The sequence below is a fragment of the Aptenodytes patagonicus genome, chromosome 5, assembly GCF_965638725.1.
Source record: "Aptenodytes patagonicus chromosome 5, bAptPat1.pri.cur, whole genome shotgun sequence".
Lineage (NCBI taxonomy): Eukaryota > Metazoa > Chordata > Aves > Sphenisciformes > Spheniscidae > Aptenodytes > Aptenodytes patagonicus.
In genome coordinates this window covers 75452286-75473303 of record NC_134953.1, presented here as the reverse complement: position 1 = coordinate 75473303, position 21018 = coordinate 75452286, and the positions used below count along the sequence as shown (strand labels likewise).

At 39.1% G+C, this 21018-nt stretch overlaps 1 protein-coding gene across 6 annotated transcripts in view; it reads left to right on the top strand.

The window, feature by feature from the left end:
• The window catches only part of ZNF644 (zinc finger protein 644), a 54842-nt gene extending 38983 nt beyond the window's left edge, over nucleotides 1-15859 (top strand). For 5 of the 6 annotated variants that reach the window (XM_076337713.1, XM_076337708.1, XM_076337711.1 and 2 more), the window contains 3 exons: nucleotides 26-631; nucleotides 10678-10780; nucleotides 11278-15859. In XM_076337713.1, the coding sequence (XP_076193828.1) occupies nucleotides 26-631; nucleotides 10678-10780; nucleotides 11278-11470 (902 nt within the window). In that variant the 3' untranslated portion in view covers nucleotides 11471-15859. Of the gene's footprint in view, nucleotides 1-25; nucleotides 632-3176; nucleotides 3300-10677; nucleotides 10781-11277 lie in introns of all 6 variants that reach the window. The other variant, XM_076337712.1, reaches the window with a different exon arrangement.
• Nucleotides 15860-21018: the final 5159 nt, after the last annotated feature.

Sequence of the window (21018 nt, the reverse complement as noted above, 5' to 3'; positions counted from 1 at the left end):
ACCATGAAAACTATTTTCTTTGTAGCGATTGAGAAATCTGAAACTTCCTCTGAGCATACGTGTCAGCTCTGTGGAGGCTGGTTCGATACTAAAATTGGATTGTCTAATCATGTGCGAGGACACCTGAAGAGGCTTGGCAAAACCAAGTGGGACGCACACAAGTCTCCGATCTGTGTTCTGAATGAGATGATGCAAAATGAAGAGAAGTATGAAAAAATCCTAAAGGCTTTGAACAGCCGCCGCATTATTCCCAGACCGTTTGTTGCTCAGAAATTTGCATCAAATGATGACTTTTTATCTCAGAATGTTATACCTCTTGAAGCATACCATAATGGCCTAAAGACTGAAGATACATCTGTGTCTGCATCGGAGGAAGAAGGGCTGAGTTTCCTAAATGAATGTGATGAAACAAAAGCAGTACTACATGACGAGAGAAAAAATCAGTCACTTACACTGATAGAACTCCTGAAAAATAAGAGGTTAGGAGAAGAAAGGAATCCTGATATTTCTCCTCAAAAGATTCATAATCAAACTGCAAGAAAGAGGTTTGTTCAGAAATGTGTTCTTCCATTAAATGAAGACAGTCCATTGATGTATCAGCCACAAAAAATGGACTTGACTATGCAGTCAGGTAAGAAGATGTTTCTAGCTGTCTTGACAACATGTCCAAAGAATCCTTTAATTCATAGAAAATGTACAAGTGCAGAGTATTTTATTTGGGATTCTGTTCATTTAATTCTTGTTTCATTTCCAGAGGACACTGACTGCGAGAGGTAGCACAGCAAATTTTTCTGACATGTTTTTCCTAAAGTGAAAAAACCCCTCAGCAGCACTGAGGGGTTTTTGCATGGAACATAGTTCCTGTTCTGCATATGGCTGGGCATAAAAATTCAAAGCGGACACAAAGTGAGCTTCAGTAAGGAAGACAACACATCCTGCAATAACAAGTTGAAGTGTCCATGCATATTTGGTAGACAAACAGTTCTGAAATGTTTGGGCTTGTAACCCTGTTTCTGGGCATTAAAACAGCTGGTTTGGGAACTACTTCATTTAAATCTTTGAGGTTTGTGCAAAGCAGCATTTGCTCAAACTAACGGAACTGTTGATACCATTATAAATGCATAATATTCTAAATTGGTGAATCACTGTCAACTAACTTTGATGGTTTTAGGCAAACATACTCTTACAACATAGATGAATTCTTGTTTGTTTCAAAATTGTGGCTGCTGTGAGAAACTGATGCTTGCTTAGGGCCTGTCTATCCTGAGTGAAGACCTGTGCTGGTTCAAGCTTTGTTGGAATACAGTTGTAGCCAGCAGGTTTCTAAGGCACAGCCCCTGACCGATACAGCCCCTCCACTGAGAATTGTGCTAATGAAACAATTCTATAATCAACTTCCTAGATACTCTGTATACTAATAGAGCAGGTTTTTAGAGTGATGTTTTTAACCTACTTGTCACAGAAGAGTTATTTCTAGTCTTGGGGAATTCTTACAACATCCTTTTTAATGTGTATGTAGAGCTTGCATTTACCTGTTTCTTGTTTGGACACCACCTTATAATGCTGCAGGGTTCTTTAGATTGAGGAACAGCATCTTATTTTTATACCCCTGACTTTTTTTGGTTCTGTTGGTTTTCTTTGCAGGTTAGTAAAATTGGCAGTGCCTAGTACTTTTTCACCTATATTCTTGTCTTCCTTTAAACAAATAACAACAATAATCCGATGTGCTCAGACGTTCTTTTAGGGGACTACAAAAGTGTGGCAATCAATTTCTTAACAAAGGTGGCTTTCTAAAATGACATAGTAGAGGTGGAACAGAATTACATTTAATGTCTTCTGGACGTCTGTGGTTGTCCTTTAAGACAGGAGATTGCTTAATAAAGGAAGTGTATCTTTGACAGGCTTAATGATTTGAAAAACAACGCTAAAGGAATAGCTTGCCAAACCTGACACTGTGTATTGCTTTCTGTTTAATATTTACTGCTGAATACTAGGTAGCACCTGTTTGGTTGTGATGAACAACCAGGTAAAAATAAACATATGCTTGCATAGTACTAACAGTTACGAATGGAGCCCTATAATGATCTGTGGCTGAGGTAACAGAATTTGACAACTAACGCACTGTGCCAGTTGAGTTAATAAGAAAATATTTAACATCCAGTTGAAATTCTTCTGGTTTTCCTAAAAAGGCAAATATTTCTAATTCTGGTTTTAGTTTCTAAAAAGGTTTTTACCAACCAGGTGTTCTTCTTCTGTAACTTGCCTGAAAAAACAGCATGTCTTCTGTGGGCTGCTGGAGAATAGGATTCTTTCTTTCCTGCAAACAGAGGCTTTCCAGCTGAGTAGTTTTAGCTTTTATATTTATTCTTCTAAGAATTTATTAGTAGAGAACTTGAACTATTAGTTGACCGAAACAATATATCTTTGGTAAAGTGAAGGGAGAAACTTTATGGTGAAGTTGAGCAGGGGATAAGTTATAATGGTTTCTTTGGTAAGTGAGGAGTTCAGTTTTGTTTCACTGTTTTCCTGTGATAAATAGCATGTTGCTTTGTTGATCATTTATTTAGCACAAAGATTTTAGCAAAAAACTTCAAATCATTAACTTTCATTATCTATTGCGCATCTAAAGTAATGAACAGAAAATGCACTGAACAAAATGTTTTGTCTAACAGCTGTTCAGTGGTGTGTTTTACCACCTTTTTCTCCGAGCCTTCAACAGCAGCCTAATTTAGTATCGAGCTCTTCAGTCTTATGGGTAAAACACTTTTAATTACCGCTTTGTCAACTAGACTTTTAAAATCCTCTTCATTGGAAATGTTGCAAGCTCTGAAATTTCTCAACAGAATTGTGCTGTTCAAATTGCAGGATTGTATTTTGCGATTAGAGCTTCATAATGTGGAGATCTGTAGGAACTTGATAGTAGGTATTAAATGCAGAGTAGCCTAATGGGCTCACGTTGCCTCCTTTCTGTTCTTTTTCAAATAACATGGTTTGGCTTAAAGCACTACATGGAAAACTAATAACGGTTAACTTGGATCCTTCTAATATACTAAACAATTGCGTCAATGCAGTGAATATATTTTAAACCATCTTTATTGCAGAAAACTTTTTACAACGCTTTGAGAATTTCATTTTTTGAAGAGAGAACTGGATTATAGTTTTCTTTTGAATGATAGGTATGCCTGTGAAGCTTAGAACGTGTGTGCATTGCAATACGACGTTTACAAGTGCTGTTAGCCTGTCCAACCACTTACGCGCTTATGCACGAAAGAAGAGTGCTGGACTTTTGACTGGGACAGGTATGTTTTGTTACAGATGTAAAAGCAAGTCTGTCTATGATACATTTTCCTCATCAGACTGGACAAAAGCATATGTTAATTCAAAATAATTTTGAAGCTTCTGCTGGTAAACAATTTATTTGCCTAAAACTTCAGCAACTTGTAAGAAAAGGTATGTTGCTGTTGTCCACTCTCATGTCTGATTTTCATTCTTACTCATTTATTTTGGATCCAACACTTAAGGTATGTAAGCAAAACTAAGAGATGGTCACTTAAATTCATTCTCCTACAATATCACAACTTCCGAACCAGCTGGTTGGCCTTCCAATGCAGCGTTGAAAAGTACCTCAAAAATGAGAGGGGAAAAACAAACCAAAACCCACAACAAACCAACAAGTAATTTTTACAATCTAGTACATGTAATTACATATAATTACTGAGAATACTGTAGTTACAATAGGAAAAGCAAGTAATTTTACGGTCTGTGTATTTCTAACAACATATTGTATGTAGTTGGTTTCATTTCTTGTTTGGCTCACAACCCAAAAACTACCTGGTCTGACATGGAGTGAGTGTAGTACAGCATTTGGCACTGCTATCAATGTTTTTATTAAAACGCAGTTCATTTTGAAATTCCTCTAATATTCCATATTTTGACTCATTTCCAGAGACCTGCAGTTTGCTTGGCTGTAGGCAATTTCTGAGTTTACTTGGATTATTGCTGAGATTAGTGGGATTTTGTATGATCAACAGCAAATTGGGGAGCAGAGATGGAATGTAGTGAGGAAAATTTGAAGATACAAAGTCTGGAATATTCAGTAATTAAGAAGGGCAACCATCAGTTTTCTGTGTCAACAAGCACAGACTTTTACATAATGCTTTGGAAAAATGCATAATCCTTTTTTTTTATCTGCAGATGTAATTCATTATGCTGAGAACGACAAATAAACTGAGTTTCAGGCTTTTCTCTGCAAAAGGCTAAAAGAAATATTTTTACAAACTGGGCCAGTGGCTGCCAGGTCTTACGTTATACTAAGTTAATGCTATTAACAAAGTAGATTTAGGAGGAAGTCAGCAGATGCAGTAATACCCAATGTGTAGGAGTGTATGCCTTTAGTTAGTGATTCTGAAAGTTTTCGTACTTACTCAGTAGAATGATGATGACAGTGGACTTCATTTACCACTGCTGTGATTTGATATTAGCCCTGTGGTAAGTTACTTTCCTATATACCTACTGGTGAAATATTTTTCAATAGCTATATATTTAAATTGCACGTTGAAATCTTAACAATAATTCAGTGGAGGCGGCACTGTGGCAAACAGGATAGCACACAGAGATTGGATCCTGGACAAGCTCCTTGTACCTCAGCTTCCCTTTTGCTGAGTGGGAAAAGTGAAGGTAGCTTGTTAAGGTGCTTTCAGGGATTTTTGTTTGTTTTCTTTAAGAAATGTATTTTGCTGGCAAAGTAGTAGCATACTCATCAGAACAGTTGCCACTGTCTTTAAAAGAACTGTAAGAAAACTCCTGAGTCTTGTATCATTGGACCTAGAAATTTGTTTAAAATTAGGTCAGAAACAAAGCTTAAAAAAAAAAAAAAGCTTAGAAACAAAACTTTAAAAAAAAAAAAAATCTTTTGATCTCAGAAGCTGGAGCTGAGCCAGATAAATAGCCTGTACCGTGTGGATAAAGGCCTTTCACTGAAACCAATGACTTGGAGAGGCTTAAGTTCTAGGTATAACATTATGCAACCAATGTATATTTGTATTAACTTAGTCATTACCACTAAAACTGTTTGTAACTGCGAAGTTTGTAAACTTTGCTTGTTGACTTTTCATTCGAGCAAGCTCAATGCAAGGCTTGTAGACCAGAAAATATGCTTTTAAACAGTGGTTTTATTTAATATTCCACTTTATATTGTAAGTTTTGTGAAGAGAATTACTTTAATGCAAGATTTCACTAGCACACACTAGTTTTAAACTTTGCTATGAGTGTCGCTCTTGGGGTGATCTCAGTTTTTCTTATTAAAAAATGGTTGCAGTTGAGAGCAGTTTTGAGATGTCTTCAGTTTGGCTTCGGCCTGGAACCTGTATGGAGACGATGAGGATACGTTTATACAGGTTCCTTCTTCTGTTTTCACAAAGCCTTTCTTATATCTTGTAAAGTAAACATAACTACCGAAAAGAAATCACGTTGGTTGAATATTTGTCTCAGTTTCTTGCTGTAATTAAATAATTGTGTGTAAACGTGAATGCTGTAATTCTTCCATTTGGCAATTGTTATGGCAGCTACCTAGGCATTACTGTTCAGTAAGAGAAACACAGTAATCTCTGCATGTCACCAAAGTGAGACCTTTCCTAGCGCTACGTTAGCTTATGTGCTAGTCTTCTGCTCGGTTTTTCAGTTTGTCTGCATATGTTTTTGATATTGACTATTATCATATTGCTTTTCTAGCAGATGCCCTGCTTCTTCAGAGTCAGTAATTTGATCACATTTAATCAAATCTTACCCAATTTTTTTTTTTTCAAATGCAACTTGACAGTTTTAGCAGTATAGTAGACATAGTTAATCATAATGGTAAATTTTGAGAATGGACTCAAGAAAAACATCCTAGAAGTGAAACTTTCTAGGCTGTTGGCTGTTCAAGGTTAGTGTTTATTAAACTTAGTTTGTGTCTGTAGTTATGCAGTATGGATCCACTGTATAGCAAATGCCTGTCTAGGTTCGTTTGGATAGTTACTTGCTTTTGTATTAGTGCTTGCATGGTGGTCTTCAGATGTCTGACTGAAACATTAATTTTGTTGTTGTTGTTATGCAGTGCAATTTTGAACAATGTAATGATTTAATCGCTCGTCTTGAGTAGATGCTAATTTCCTTTTATACCTGTTTTGATGAATAGCAGCACATTAGTGTTTCTCATAGCATGTGGCAAACTTGCTTCTTTCTTCTGATTATCTCTAGAGCATTGGACAGACCTACGCAAAATGCATCTTGCTCTTCTTGGTACAGTTGTATGTCCAGCTGCCTTCCTTTTCTTCTCTCTAGGCCTCTCTTCCCACCCTCCCCAAAGCCTCTCGATACTCTCTTGCACCCTGGCTTTTTACATCTTCTCTTTGTTGACTCTTTTCACATACTCAGTCTCTTCTTACTGGCTGTTGTCATCTGGGAATCACCACTCTCTTCTTTGGTCTTTGCTTCTGTAGATGGAGACTGCTTTTTTGGAAGTTTGGGAGAGAACAATAAAATACAGAGCAAGGAGTCTGGTCTTTGAGCCAACAGTATGACTGAGGTAGCAGTTCATGTGGCCACTGCGCTTCCAAATAATTTCTAATACTGCTTTGTCAAAATTGTAGCTTTGGGAAGTTTACTGTGGAAGCATATGCAGTTAAAGCAGAAATCTGAGATCCATTGGCTTTGTGTGTCTTTGTTCTGTGCTGTTGTAACTGATCAACCGGCACGATGAGCTAATTTTTAGTATCCTATAAAATCCTTCAGGGAGCAAATTACTGCAGGGTTTTTTTTAATGCATTTTACTGTGCAGTAATGATGAGGATAGATAGCAGGTGATTGAATTTGAAAAATTAGTGAATAAATATACAAGAAAGATAATTCATTATTTTTTACTTTTTAATTGGCAGTGTTTTTAAATGGTTAATTAGATCCATTTATGCGTGCAATTATTCAACTTGTGTTAGCTTACATACGCTATGACAAAAATAATGACGTCTGAATAAAGACCCAGCTTCAGTCTTCCTGAAATGAGAATTGTTCTGTGGTGGGGGACATCAAGAACTGGAGTATGCAAATTATCATAGATGCACTTTAATTTTGAACCTCGGACCAAATGTCATGACATGAAGGACCTCTAATTGTGACTCTTCTAATTCATGTTGTCTTAGGCATGCTCATTTTAGCCTCCTGTCTCCATCTGCTTGTAGTCTTTCTTGATAAGCGGTCACAGAGGTAAAGAAGGCTTTTATATGCAGTCGTCTTACCTAGCATATATTTGTCTAAATAGCGTGCTCTGAAATTGAACTTGAGTGCCTCAAGGAGATTCCTCCGAAGTTTAATTGTCTTGTGTTTTAAATGGGTTGTTTCTCTGTCATACTGTATCAGAGGTTTGATGAAGTGGTGTAAACGGTTGTTTACAAGAAGTTTTTGGAATAGCAACTAGGAAACACCACGTGGCCGACTTGAAGGAAGGAGGCTTCTTCCAAAAATAATTGGGCCTTTATGGAGGCTGGAGGATGATAGTTTGGGAGCTGTGATAGCCACAAAGTAGGCGTTAATGGTAGGTAGTTCCTGCCTCTCTCTGGCAATTTGCCGCAATTTCCATGCAGCTTACTGGAGCTAAATTATCCTCGGTCTCTTCCCGAAAGTGCTAAAAACATGTTTTCTGAGGTCATGCTTTGTTATAGTAAAGCCATTGGAAGAACAGTAACTGAGTTTTGGTCAGAACATGGCTATGCTTTCTTATGGGTGAGGCAATGGTGTGACTTACTTGATGCTTGCAAGCCCTTGTAAGCATCATATCAACAGAGTACGTAAGTTTGTGCATGTGACTTCATTTAAACTTGTTACTCTCGGGATAGACAATAATGAAATTAATGTGGCAGTTACTGGTACACGTCTCTGACAACTGGTGTTGGAATTACAGTTTTCAATCACCTTTATCCAGATGTTACTCTTTCCCCACTTACTTTCTTGCTTCATTGGAGTAACTTCAGAATGTACTTGTGCTCCTTTGTGCCCCCTAAAATGTGAAGGAATATGTTCACTAGGTCAAAAGACAAAGGGAACAAAAAATACCCCTTGCAGAACACAGGTTTAGTATTCTTAGTATTTTCTATCTTTGGTAACAGCTTCTTGCTTGGGCAAATCTACTTCCAATCTTAGCTAAGTTACTCTGAGAATGCATTGAGTGATCTGAATTTTTTTTCTTGATGTCTTTTACTGTGATATTTTCTGTTCTTTGTTTTGTAATTTCTCTATCTAGAGCCTCCGTCATAAATGGCTCAGAGAAGATGCCCATTCTTTTGTTTTCCTTGTTTTCTCATTGTTCTTGGACAAGGTACCTTTCAAGGAAGTAGAAACTATCTCTCCTGGTACATTATGGCAGTTTCTGTTTGTGTTGCTGTCTATTTGATTGCACAGTAGTTCAGACACACCCCCACACCCCCACACACACCTCCACCAACCCCCATTAGGTTTCAGGAACTCTGTTGCAGAAGACCAATTCAGGTCTAGTAAGAAAGTGAAAGCTCTCTGAAATGCTTGGGATGTATGTGAGTAGAATCAAATTTCTTGATGGAAATGAATGTCTTAAGTTTGCCAACATGAAGGAAATAAGCTAGTTCTTGTTTCAAATGCATGTAGGCTTCTCCAGAAGGAGCCTGCTGTCTACTGCTTTTTTTTTTTTTTTTAAACTCATATCAACTGACATCAACTAACTGACATTAGATGCAACTCATGGATGTGTTTGCATTCGGATAATACTGACTTCTGTTTCTCTCCTTCCCGTGATGTTCTGCAAAATCGGCAATGGCAAAGCTTTTGCTGTAACAACTGCTTCAGATAAGTTGTCCCTCATGCAAATAGTTCTCTTCAGAGAATGGGTGTCTGGGTTTCAGTATTTTATCTGCTTACGTTTCTGGTGATGCTGTTACTGATGTTGCGGTATGTAAAATATTTATACTACTTGGTAGTTCCTACAGCCTGAAAGGTAGCTAGCTTTTTTTTTCTTCCTAATTATATGAAGAATATGCTTTTGATGAGAGCATAAAGCATTAAGAACCCCTTACCTATTTTCCAGAAGTTATCTTGGCCATTTCTCTCTCTCTCTCTCTCTCTCTCTCTCTCTCTCTCTCTCCCCACCACCACCTTGGGCACTGCCTTTATATCCAGACTGCTTTCATTGTTGCTATCAGAAAAAATGCTGTTGAGCCTCATCTTCCTAATGATGGCTTGACCCAGGGTCTGAAGGAAGTCTCTTTAGGTTGGTATCTGCTTTCTACTTGTTTGATTAGTTCTCTGGTACCTTCAAACCTTAAAAATTCATTCTAATTTTTCTAGATACTGTAGGAATCTTTAAATCTGGGGATGGAACTGGGAAATGTCTGGTGTATCTGCAAGCTAAAAGTTTGGCTACAGGGTAAAAGCTTGAGAGGTGTTCTTTTGGAGGACATAAGAAAAATGAAGGATGCAATCAAGACTGTGTGTTCTTTAAATCAGCATGTTTTGCCTCACCAGGTGATGTCTTATGCTTCAGAATACTGAGAGGTTTATTCTTCTGTTTTATATTACAGGAGTCAAAACTTAGACAAGTGTAACAATTTTTTAAATTTTACTATGAAGATGCTTCAGTAGCATAGCATTATGCCTTTCTGGTATCAAGAATACCACTTGTTACTGTCTTTCAGGTTGCTGTGGAGTTTTAGTGTTGGTGTCTTGTGTTTTGGAATAAAGTGTAGCTAAATATACTTCTCAGTTTAAGCAGTCCCAAACTTCTTGTATTTTCTTGAGCTTTATCAGCTGTTTTCATCATAACAATATTAACTCAGTTTAATCCCCTCATCCCCCAACTTTGGCTGCTGCTTAGAATCTCCACGTTTTGTTACAGATTCCTATTATATCTATTTATGGGAGGTACAGACCTCAATGCTAACTGAACCCATTTGCTATGCGTTTCCTGTTCACACACATTATTTTCATACATAGTTTCAAATGCTTAGACTGAATTTAAAAAGTGGCCTTGCCATCCCTGTTGACTGTCCTAATACCAGCTCCCACTGCCACGGATTAATACGTATTTTTTGTAAGACGCATTAGAATTCAGACAGGAGTGAGAGGGAAGCTTCATTTGAAATTCTTAGAATGAAAGGACAAACTTTTTGCTTTATGTTGAAAACAAATGGCAGGTGTTTTATTCAAACTAGAAATTCTTGATTGTATTAGCTGAAAGCTACAACTTTGTGAAGTTGTAACTTGGTTGAACATGAGTGGACTTGTGATGGTACTTGAACTACAAAACAAGTTCCAAGATTTTGACAGCGTTGTATGCATGAATGAGAATTTCCAATGGTGCTTTGCTTCTGTATAATTCTGCAATAGGTTAGTAGGTGCTTGCTGATACTAAACCAACAGTTTAATGCTGAATGTCAATTACCTAGTCTTTAAAGAGCAAGCACTGTGCTAAACTAAAAAAATAGCTTCATGTGTTTTGCCAGGAAATTTCTTAGAGCACGCTGTAATTGTTTTGGATTTACATTATAATTAAATGTAGAATAACAAGGAGGTAGATGTCTTTTCACTACTGCTATAGGGGATGCTTACTAAATATCTCTGTTTGGTTAACACTCATTGAAGTATCACTTTCACATATGGAAATTTCTCTCTTCTTAGCTTTAGACTGTAAGCAAAAGAAGTCAAGGTCAAGATCTGGAAGCAAGAAAAAAATGCTGCCATTACCTCATAGTGCTGATGAAGTTTACATACTCAGATGCAGGTACATAGGGTTATTTTAATTGAAAGAACACATTCTTAAGAGCTTGCTAATTTTATTCATAAGAAGATTTAAGATTGTATCCTGTAAACGTGTTTGTGGTTAAATTGAATAATAAGGGGGGGAAGCAGTTGCTTATTTTCATTAATTTGAACAAGAAGGCTTGACTCAATCATACTCAGGTATCAGGTTGCCAACTGTTTCTCTAGCTAAAATCTTACTGGTCATGTCTGAGTAATATTCTGTCCTTCAAAAGAAACCTTAAGTAAGAACAACAGATTGTTATTGGTAGTGTTAAAAAAGTAAGAGTGTAAGTTGTATGAACTGCAGTTCTTTTGTGCTCACAGTTACTATAAATGAACACAATTACTAAGGTTTTCAGCTAAAATATGTAGAAACAAACTTCAAGAAAATTAAGACTTTCCACTTAATGTCTTTATTTTATAATTTTTCAGTAGAGCTAGATATATCTTGATGGAATAATTTTAATATTTGCATAGGTTTTGTGGTCTGGTCTTTCGAGGACCTTTGTCTGTTCAAGAAGACTGGATAAAGCACTTGCAGCGACACATTGTCAACGCAAATCTTCCACGGACTGGAGCTGGCATGGTTGAAGTCACATCACTACTTAAAAAGCCTGCTTCAATTACTGAAACTTCATTTTCTTTACTGATGGCAGAAGCAGCATCATAGAACAAGGAAACATTTTAAATTTTAATTGGATGTAAATTTGAAATACTTTGTCATTTTTTAAAATAAATTGCTACACTAAATTATGTTTATAAATGCTAAAGACAAAAATAGAGGAAGTGGATTACAGTAACATCAAAATAAATTGAATACTTAACAGTTACAGTAAGTAGTCTTTATATTTTATATAGGGTGGAAGATGTGTTTTTAAGGTTTATTATGTTTTTGTCAGTTACTGTGTTCACTATCAATACAAGACCATTACATGTATGGCAGCCATTTTTAAATTGTTGCACATGGGTACTTAAAAGACAGATTTTAATAAAACAAAGAAACCATGTTCTCTTCAGTGTTACCCAAATCAAGGCTCTGTTTATTCCAAAAAGAATTACATAGTAAAATAAGATATTATTATATTTTGTTTGTATGTATGTAGTGTTTTGTATAATACCAAGAACTGCTAATACAATTTACTCAACTTAGGGCATTAAATATCATGTACTTCATAGTTCAAGAGACTGTTTCATTCAAATAGGGCAATTAGTACTATTCTATCTAGGTGTGTAAGTGTTTTTTTTAAATCACATGAGGCTTTTTGTACTAAAAAGTGGAGGGAAACTTGTTTAAACAAATTTCTAAGAGAAATATGTACATAATACTGGAAATTTGTGGTAAGGAAATATTCTTTACTTCAGTTGCATTTCTCACTGACAATAAAGTGGTGCATCCATGCTACCTCCTACTTGTCAACAAAGATGGTATTTACCCTTATGTTTTTGTATCATAGTAGATTCAATCCAACTTTCTTTATTACAAAGCATCTTTTTGTTAACAAGTTTGTTTCTTTATGATGATTTACTTAAAGTCTGACTTGCTTACAGAAGTTTGCCTCTCTACTATTTTATTTAACACTGTAGAAATGTACTAATAAGCATTGCTCACTACACGGTTAGAGTAGACTTTTCATTTATAATTCTGTTTAAAAGATTGATCATTTTAGAAAATTCGAACACAGATTGAAATGTTTCTACATATGAAGAGAATGTTTACAACTTCAATTTTAGAGCTTGTTTTGGACGTGATTATATGTATGAAAACTGTAACACTATGCTCATGCTAAGGACCTACTTACAGAATTACTGAAATAAATGTGCTGTGAGGATGGAAATATGGTGCAGGTGTCTTGGTCATGATGAATTGTGTTTGTTCATTTAAACTGTCTTCAGAACATGATTTTTGTTTAAATCAAATCAGATTCCTCTGCAAATCAATTTTGTATGCAAGTAACATTTCATTTTACTCATGTAGGGTAACAGATACTGTAGTTAAGCCAAGGATATGCATTGATATTTTCTTTATATGTAAATAAAGTTAAAAGCAGTTAAAACAAGAGGAGTATTTTGGTAGAGTATATACATACCTCACTGCCAGTGAAATTGCTTTCCTATGGTATATCTCCTTACCAGAAAAATCTCTAAATAAAAAGGTTTAAAGAAAATCTAAATGTCTATAATGTGAAGCATTTATTTGCATTGTGTGAATTAAGTTTGTGAAATTGATTTGTCTTGCTTGGGATTAGAATCTTCTCATGATCTTAAGTAAAAGTACATTTACTTGCAATAAACTGACTTGTTCACAGACGCATTACATTTGATTGGTGGAAAATACGGATAAATGTCTGTCTTCCTGTATGTGCGCAGTTCAGAGTTAACACACGAGGCTTGTTAACGTTCCGATAAAATAGATGGGTCAAAAACGCACAGGACAGAGTCCTGAGAGAAGGCCATCCTAGCTCTGTCAAGGCTATCGTTAAATTAGTGCTATCGCTACAGATAACTTTAGCTTTATTTTCAAAATTTATTCCCTTTTTTTTTTTTAACGGACAAATCTACATCAGTGCATTTAAAGGCTGGAGGAGAAAAAATAGAGATTTTGGGAAAGGGAACTGGGATGTTGAAGTGTATTGCAGACAAATTATGTGTATGCAGACTAACAAATTTCTAAATTTGTGGATGATTGTGGGATTTTTTTATACGCTGTGAAAATGGAAGATTTACAACAATGTGTTGAAACAGAATAGAGGGAAGTGATCAAATCACCTTGAATGTTTATAATGCTTTAATAGAGTGCTTGTTTACCCTTCTCACCAAAAAAAGGTGCTTGTGAGAGCACCATATTTTGTGGCTGTTTAACAGATGAAGAAATCAATTAAGTGCAAATGATATTTATCTAGTATTGTTAAGAATGCTTGTAAGGTGAAGCCATACCGTGCGGAATTTAGCAGTAGCAAAAAAAACTCTATTAGGTTCATCATAATAAAAAACCCTAGTTAATTCTGTTTAATTCATGAAACCCCAATAGCGAGCTGCTTTGTGTAACACTAAAATGCAAGGCTGTGTCTGAAGAGCAGGGAGCTCTGGGCCTGATTAGTTTCCGCAATAAGATTCTTTCGATGAGGAGCAGCCGGTTTCAGTGGCAGGCTTTCTGAGGGGGTGCACTGGAGCTGTGTGCCCTGCTTGCATCGGATCCTTGACGGTGTAGTTTGAAATATATGCAGAAGTTCTAGAACTCTTCTGAAAATGTTAAATCAATTGCATATGTGGTTGATACGGACTGAATGATATTTTTTTTTTTTAATAATAATAATAGAGTACCCTTAAGCTTTCTTTAGCCTCTAGTCCTCAAGTGGGGCTATTTGTTTTCTTGGTTTCTGTTGTTTGGAAATACAGATCTTCTGTCACTACCTACAAGGAGGTAGAAATCCCCCTTTCCAGAGTTACAGAGATTCTAAGTAATCTGGTGGTAGAAGAGAGTTAATTAAATCAGTCACTTTATTATATGAATCTCATGTTTTGAGATGTGTGGCTTTGTGAGGCTCTACGGCAGCCTGGGCTAAAGAGCTGGACTTCCAGAATTGCACATACAAACTCGAGTGTTAGTCTGTTCACGTTGGCTAGATTGCTTCGGGCTAAAGGCTGCGGTGGCGTAGTGATTTTTGTTTGGTTGCCTTTGGTTCTTTATCGCAGTCTTACATGTTTCTGGAGTTACCCTAGTTTCTGGTAAAGCTCTCTCAAGTAGTAGCTTCTGGAAAATTACGAAGGAATTTTCAGAATGCTTAGAGAAGCCTGGGAAACTGTAGAAGAGCACCCCCCACGTTTTGTAAGATGATTGCCTATATCCCCTAGTCCCAGTGATATTTCCAAATCATCTTAAAAAAATTAAAACTCTTGTTTGCATTGCTTGAAAAGAGGTTTCTGCTGGAAAGGCGATTTTAAAGCGCCTGCCGCTGCCAGGCGGTCGTGTGTTCAGGCTGTATGCGTGGAGAACGGGAGGTGGAGGCAAGTGGATAACAAACGTTGGCTCACAAAGATCCCTGGGCATTTACTCCTGTTTGCCGTATACTGCTGCACATGGATTGCGTGAGTTGTATTAGGTGGACCGCTCCCGCAAGCCGAGGCGGTCCCGCTCTGCCCGCAGATCCACTTCTGCTTCCTCAGGGCTCCCCTTACCCAGCCAGCGGTGTCGGGAAACGAGCTGCTGACTCTCCTGGATGGGAGAAAAGGCACAGACCAGACAATAGCTAACACGAGCCGCTGGGGAGGGCGGGCAAGCGCCTGAGGTGCCAAAGATGGGGATTGTAACAGTTGGGGTTTATGTCCTGGGCCAGACTTTTTGTGTTTGAGCTACGTGCCTGCTCAAAGTCCTACCTTTTCAGCCACGCTCAGGGAAATCACCAAGGTCTTTGAGGTAAGTGGATCACAGGAGGAATGCGAGTCGTGAATTGGGGCTCGGAGAAGTGCATCCCTCCAGAGTTTCGAAAGGTCAGCGTCACGGGACTGAGGCGGGGAGATCTGGTCCTGCAAAGCTATTTTGACAGCAATGCTTTTTCTGGGCTAGTTGTGGTTCTAGATTATCCTGCATGTCAACAGTGCTTTAAAGAGGGGCTCCTCATTAAATCTTCTACCTGATTCTGAAAACCTACAGAAGATAAATGTTGGATGAACAAATGTGGAAAAATTAACAGCGAATAACAAGTACTTGCTTTTAACTAAATGGTCAGGGCTGTGAAAGAAGCCTGTTTAGTTGAGCACTATGGTTAGCAGACTTTTCCACTTTTTATCACAGTAGTTAATGGCCTGGGTACTTAAACACCACTTTCACATTCAAAAAAAATTGGTTTATATAGTTTTGACTTTGTTTTTAAAAAAATCTTTTTAGGGTGGTACTTCTTTAAAAAAGCTGACTGCATTATGATTTCAGATATTTCAATCCACCATGCTTTGTAGGTGCTGTCGCCTGATACATGGGTAGCGATTTTGATGTAATGGAAACATTTTGGCCATAGTGCCAGGTCTGTAATCTCTTGCAATAAAATGTTCCTTTTTAACACTGCAGGTTTCTTGGTGTTCTTCCCGTTGTTCGGAGGTGGGCTGCATGGCGTGCGTCGCTTAAACCGGGGACTTCCACCCTAACCTGAACAGTTGCATGGTGAGGCAAAGAGGGTGGTTTTTCTGGCTGTATCCTTCCGAAAATTCAGAGGTGAGGCAGGGAGAGGGTATTTACGTTCCAGTATCGGAGACCAAGAATGAGGATTGGTGGTGGAGGGAACATCGCCACGGCCAGGGGCCCAAACCTGAAGCCGAATCACAAACAAGGGCTCTCATCTGCGCGTATCCTCCCATTTCTTGCTCTGCACAATCTGGTTTTGCTGATGCCTTCTTTCCCAGTTAGAAGCAGTCTTTCCCTGCGGCACCAGCTGCGCAGTGGCTTCCACATGTACCTGGGCGCAGAGTACTCTGAAAAACCCAGTCTGCCTGGCGCTCTGCAATTCCCCAGTCTCCCGCTGCAGCATGAAAGAATTCATTGCCATACCACAGCCATACACACACACGCACAGAGTAAGAAGAAAAATGCAGAGGTTGATGAAATTTAGCAGAAAAGAGCGTTAGGGTTTTTGTTTGTTTTAAACAAGGGCTGGAGTGGGGGTTCCCTCCACACGGCTTTGCTAGACTTGGTAACTCTGGCACTGCTCATTCTCATTTCTAGTTGCGCTATAGGCTGATAAACTTGTATTTAAAGAAACAAAACAAGAAATCCCTTCAACTTTAGTGCCCTATTCCCCTATTAAGATTTGAATATAGGTCAGCTAACAGCCTTTTTATAAAACTTCTTAGTAATACTCCAGTGCATCAAGTAGAAAAACCTGGTGCTCCAAGTAGCTGGTGTCTGGCAGCAGCGGTGTGGCTGCAGTGTTTTCCGTCGGGGAGGCGATTCTGGCTGCCTTAGCTCACGTGCAGGTAGCTCCAGCGTGCCAGAACGGCGTCGCTGGTTACGAAGATGGTTTGCACGTGTTGCCTGAAGACTGACGTGCTGTTATGTTGGCTAGAAAGAAAAATTGGAACAAATGCATCCCTGTAGGGATGCTCTTCTCTAGGTGGAAGCAAAGATTGTTATAAAAGCCCTGAAAGACCTTTCTTGTGCGGGCTCTGCACACTTTTTTACCACAATTAAAACCCAAGCAAATAGCACCCTTGATAACTGTGAGCCCAGAGACCTCAAAATTAGAACTCTTACTGTCCAGTGGGGGAATGAAGGGAGCCCTGGAGCCTTCTCACAGCTTCCGAAGTGTTTGTACTATATATGTTGTATAAATCGCAACACTCTTGGGCTTTCTATCCTACTTTTTCACTTAAAAGTACACTTAACTCGAAAGAGCTGAGGCTTATGTACCAAGTGATGATGATAATCCCTCTGCTTTTGTATCAGAGACCTGCAACATGAAACATGCTTACATGACGCTTATGGTGAGTGTTCCTAAATACTTTTTCCGACCACTTTTAAAAAATCTGTTTATTGGAAACTCTGGAAACTTCATATGTTTAAACATTTGATTATGTATCTTTAAGCCGGCAGCAGCTGTGAATCATGTTTGTAGCTCTCTGTGAAACTCAGCCAAATCCATCCTCACTGCTGCAGCAACAAATGCTGAAGCTCTGAATCCCATTGTGCTCTTTGAAACGGCTTCAGAAAAGAAGTGACTGATAAAGCAGAATGCAAGCTAACGCCGTTAACCTGTGTTTTAACCAAATAAGGAATCGTGTGTCACCCAGGTACAAGTCTTGCTGACAAGAAATAATTCTTTCATCTGTCTCTTCCCTGAAAAAAACAATTGTGTGAAAGTAGGAGAAAGAAAATGGCCTTATTTGGATAAAGCAGCAGGGGGGGGGAAATCTTTTAAAAACAAACAAACAAACAAAACCCCATAGGTTGAAACAGAAACTGCAAACAGGGGGAGACAGTATAAGCCTGAGGTTGACACTTGTTTCGTAGTCTCTGGAATCCAGCTGATGGCTGCATTTGCCGTGCCTCCAAATCTTCAGGGGTGGGTTTGGGCTCCTGGCGGAGAGGAGGCTAGGGCAAATATTGTCCTTAGCTGAACAGCCAAGGAGTAAGTTTTAACCCCGAGCTGTTAAGGAAATAGGCAGTAACAGGGAAAAGAGGTTTTAAATCCAGTTTTTTGTGTTGAAAGTCAACTGTACCCGTTCCCTTTGCCGTCTGGAGTATGTTTACTGATTTTTTTTTAAGTTGCTGCGTATAAATCTACAGACGCTTGGTCCTGTCATGAAGGAGCGTGAGCTGCTCTTCCCATGTATGGCCTCAGTCACAAATTTGGTATTGAAATCTGAATTTTCCAGGTTCTGTTCACGTAGGGATTACCATTCACTGCCTCCAAAAAATCTCTCCTCTTTACTATTTGACATCCATTTTATAACATTCTCTTCTCCTTGAAATAACCTCCGCTACTAAACCCGGTGTTCTCTGACTGCAGCTGACCGCGAGTGCTAATAAACGACTAAAGACCCTGACCCAGAATGTGAGTGTTCTTCCAGGATCCCAAACTCATTTCTTTGCCCTCAGGCCCAGGTTCCCATCTGGGGACGGTACTTAGCCGCGTCTCACTGGGCTGCTAACCTGACCGTTTTCATTATCTTCATTCCTAGCTTGGTTTGTTTTCCCTTTCCGCAGTTTTTGCTTATACCCACATCTGCTTTTTCCTTCTTCATTTTTCATCCCTCTTGTTCTTTAGGGCTTTATTTTACTGCTGGCTACCAGTGATGAAGCTTTTTTGGGAAAGTCCTATAAGCGATATCACTGTGAACACAGATAGAGTATCGCTTAGTATTCTTAAAAGCGTAGCTAATGGCCTGATTTCTGATTTATTTTATATGGAGACAGTAGCTGTCTGCACCTAAGTGGTGGGGAGAGGAGGAGACGTTTAGATTTTAGAGTGACTTTGGAAGAGAAATTACACAGAACAAAAACCCCAGGTTATACAGTTGGTACCAACCCAGGGCTCTGGAGTTGACTCCACTGTTGGGAGCTAAACTCTTGCCTCATGAGTTACCTTACGTAGCGTGAACCCGTCTGGGAAAGTGAACATCTTGTACCGTCTTTCTGGTTTGTCTGCATAAAGGTGGGTTGCTGGCTTTGCTTTTTTTTTTCTTTTTCTCCCCCCCCACACCCGACAGCCTTTCTGAAACCATAGAAGTATTCGCACGTCCGAAGAAGAGCAACGAAGCTGGTGAAGGGTCTGGAGAACAAGTCTGATGAGGAGCAGCTGAGGGAACTGGGGTTGTTTAGCCTGGAGAAAAGGAGGCTGAGGGGAGACCTCATCGCTCTCTACAACTCCCTGAAAGGAGGTTGTAGTGAGGTGGGGGTCGGTCTCTTCTCCCAAGTAACAAGCGATAGGACAAGAGGAAATGGCCTCAAGTTGCACCAGGGGAGGTTTAGATTGGATATTAGGGAAAATTTCTTCCCCAAAAGGGTTGTCAAGCACTGGAACAGGCTGCCCAGGGAAGTGGTTGAGTCACCGTCCCTGGAGGTATTTAAAAGACATGTAGACGTGGCACTTAGGGACACGGTTTAGTGGTGGAGTTGGCAGTGCTAGGTTAACGGTTGGACTCGATGATCTTAACGGTCTTTTCCAACCTAAACGATTCTATGATTCCATTTAGAAAATGGAGCATTCGCTTGAATGATTTTTGTGAACAAGCAGCTGGTTAGCTTCTCTGAGCAAAGGGAAACAGGGATATCTATTAAAAACTGGTAAAAACATATTGGAGATAAGAATCTCAGCCCATTTACTAGAAAATGATGAATGAGATAGCTAGCATGAAATTCTTAGGAAATTAAACTGTGATTTCAGATATGTAAGTGGAAATGCGCCAAGAGTATCTGAGCAGCTCCCTCCCCCCCCCCGGCCACTGCCAGCAGCAAACAAAATCGGCAACCTGCAGGTTTCTGTAATTTCCTGCAACATACGGCAGCTGGCACAGGATTTCATAAAGAGTGGGGAGAAGAGAGGGAAGCCATGCTTTCCAAGCTCCTGCTGTAACACGCGTTATGTGCTGGGCTGTGGAAGTTGTGTGATGGTCCAGACTACATTTTTATCGTGTTACCTTAGAAATTGAAAGCAGCAGATACATTACGCAGGAGTATCTACGGTTTAGATGTGTATGATACCTACTACCGTAGCATTTAGATTTACAGTGAACAGATCTTTTATTTTTTTCTGTTTTGAAGCAGTAGGTGCTTACGTTGCTCTTGACTTCCAGATTTCAAACATCTTCGCCACCTTAACAAACTGAAAATGGCAATCCTGCCTATCTAGTGCTAGGCACTTAGCCAGCGTCCTGGTCTCGGAAAGATCCCTGAATGGCCGGTGAGAGCTCCCCATTCTTAAGCAGTCAAGGCTGATGTTGAATTTAGGTGCTTTGTTTCAGCTTTCTGTCTCTGAGGAATTTGACCGAAGCTGGAAAATCTGTTCTGCTGTTGCTGTTATTACTGCGCACAGAGAAAAAGCTCTGATGGGTTCGGGATCAAACTAAAAATTGAGCAGTTACTGGAAATTGAACCAGGTGTATTCAGAGCTTCAACCGCCTCCTATTCCAGCTGCCAGCAAACGGCAGCACATGCTGCCCGCAGCCAGTGCTAGTGCTCGCTGCTGTCGCAGAGAGCTCGTTTACCGTCAGAGAAAATCTGAGCACTTTCCCTACTTTTATTGAACTTTCCCTGCATGTATTTTCTCTCTCGGTCTCTTTCCCCTGCCTCCAGGAGAGTGTTAGCCGTGTCATTTTTAACTAGAAAGGTTCTCGTTAAAAGTCTGTGTTAATTCTAGAAGACTTGCAAAGGTGAGATTTCTTACCCCTCATTACCCTGCAGATCTGAACTCCTTTCCCACACAAAGGTGGTCTCTGCCTGCACGGGTTAACGAGGCCCATCTCCAGTTCTGTACCTAGGAATGAAATCAAATGAAATAATAAGTGGAGCCTTTCACCGCATCGGTATTTTGCCTTGGTTAAGAGTCAAAATGCTTTTGATCTTACTCAACAGCACTTACAGAACAGCAAGGCAGCGCGAAATCATCGTGTCGTTTAAGAGTGGTTAGTGCTGTAATTGGAAAATGGAGAATGGCAAAGCCATGGCCAAGGGCAGCGGTGGTGCTGCGGACCAGTGAAATGCGTCTCCTTTAAGATATTCTATTTGAGAAG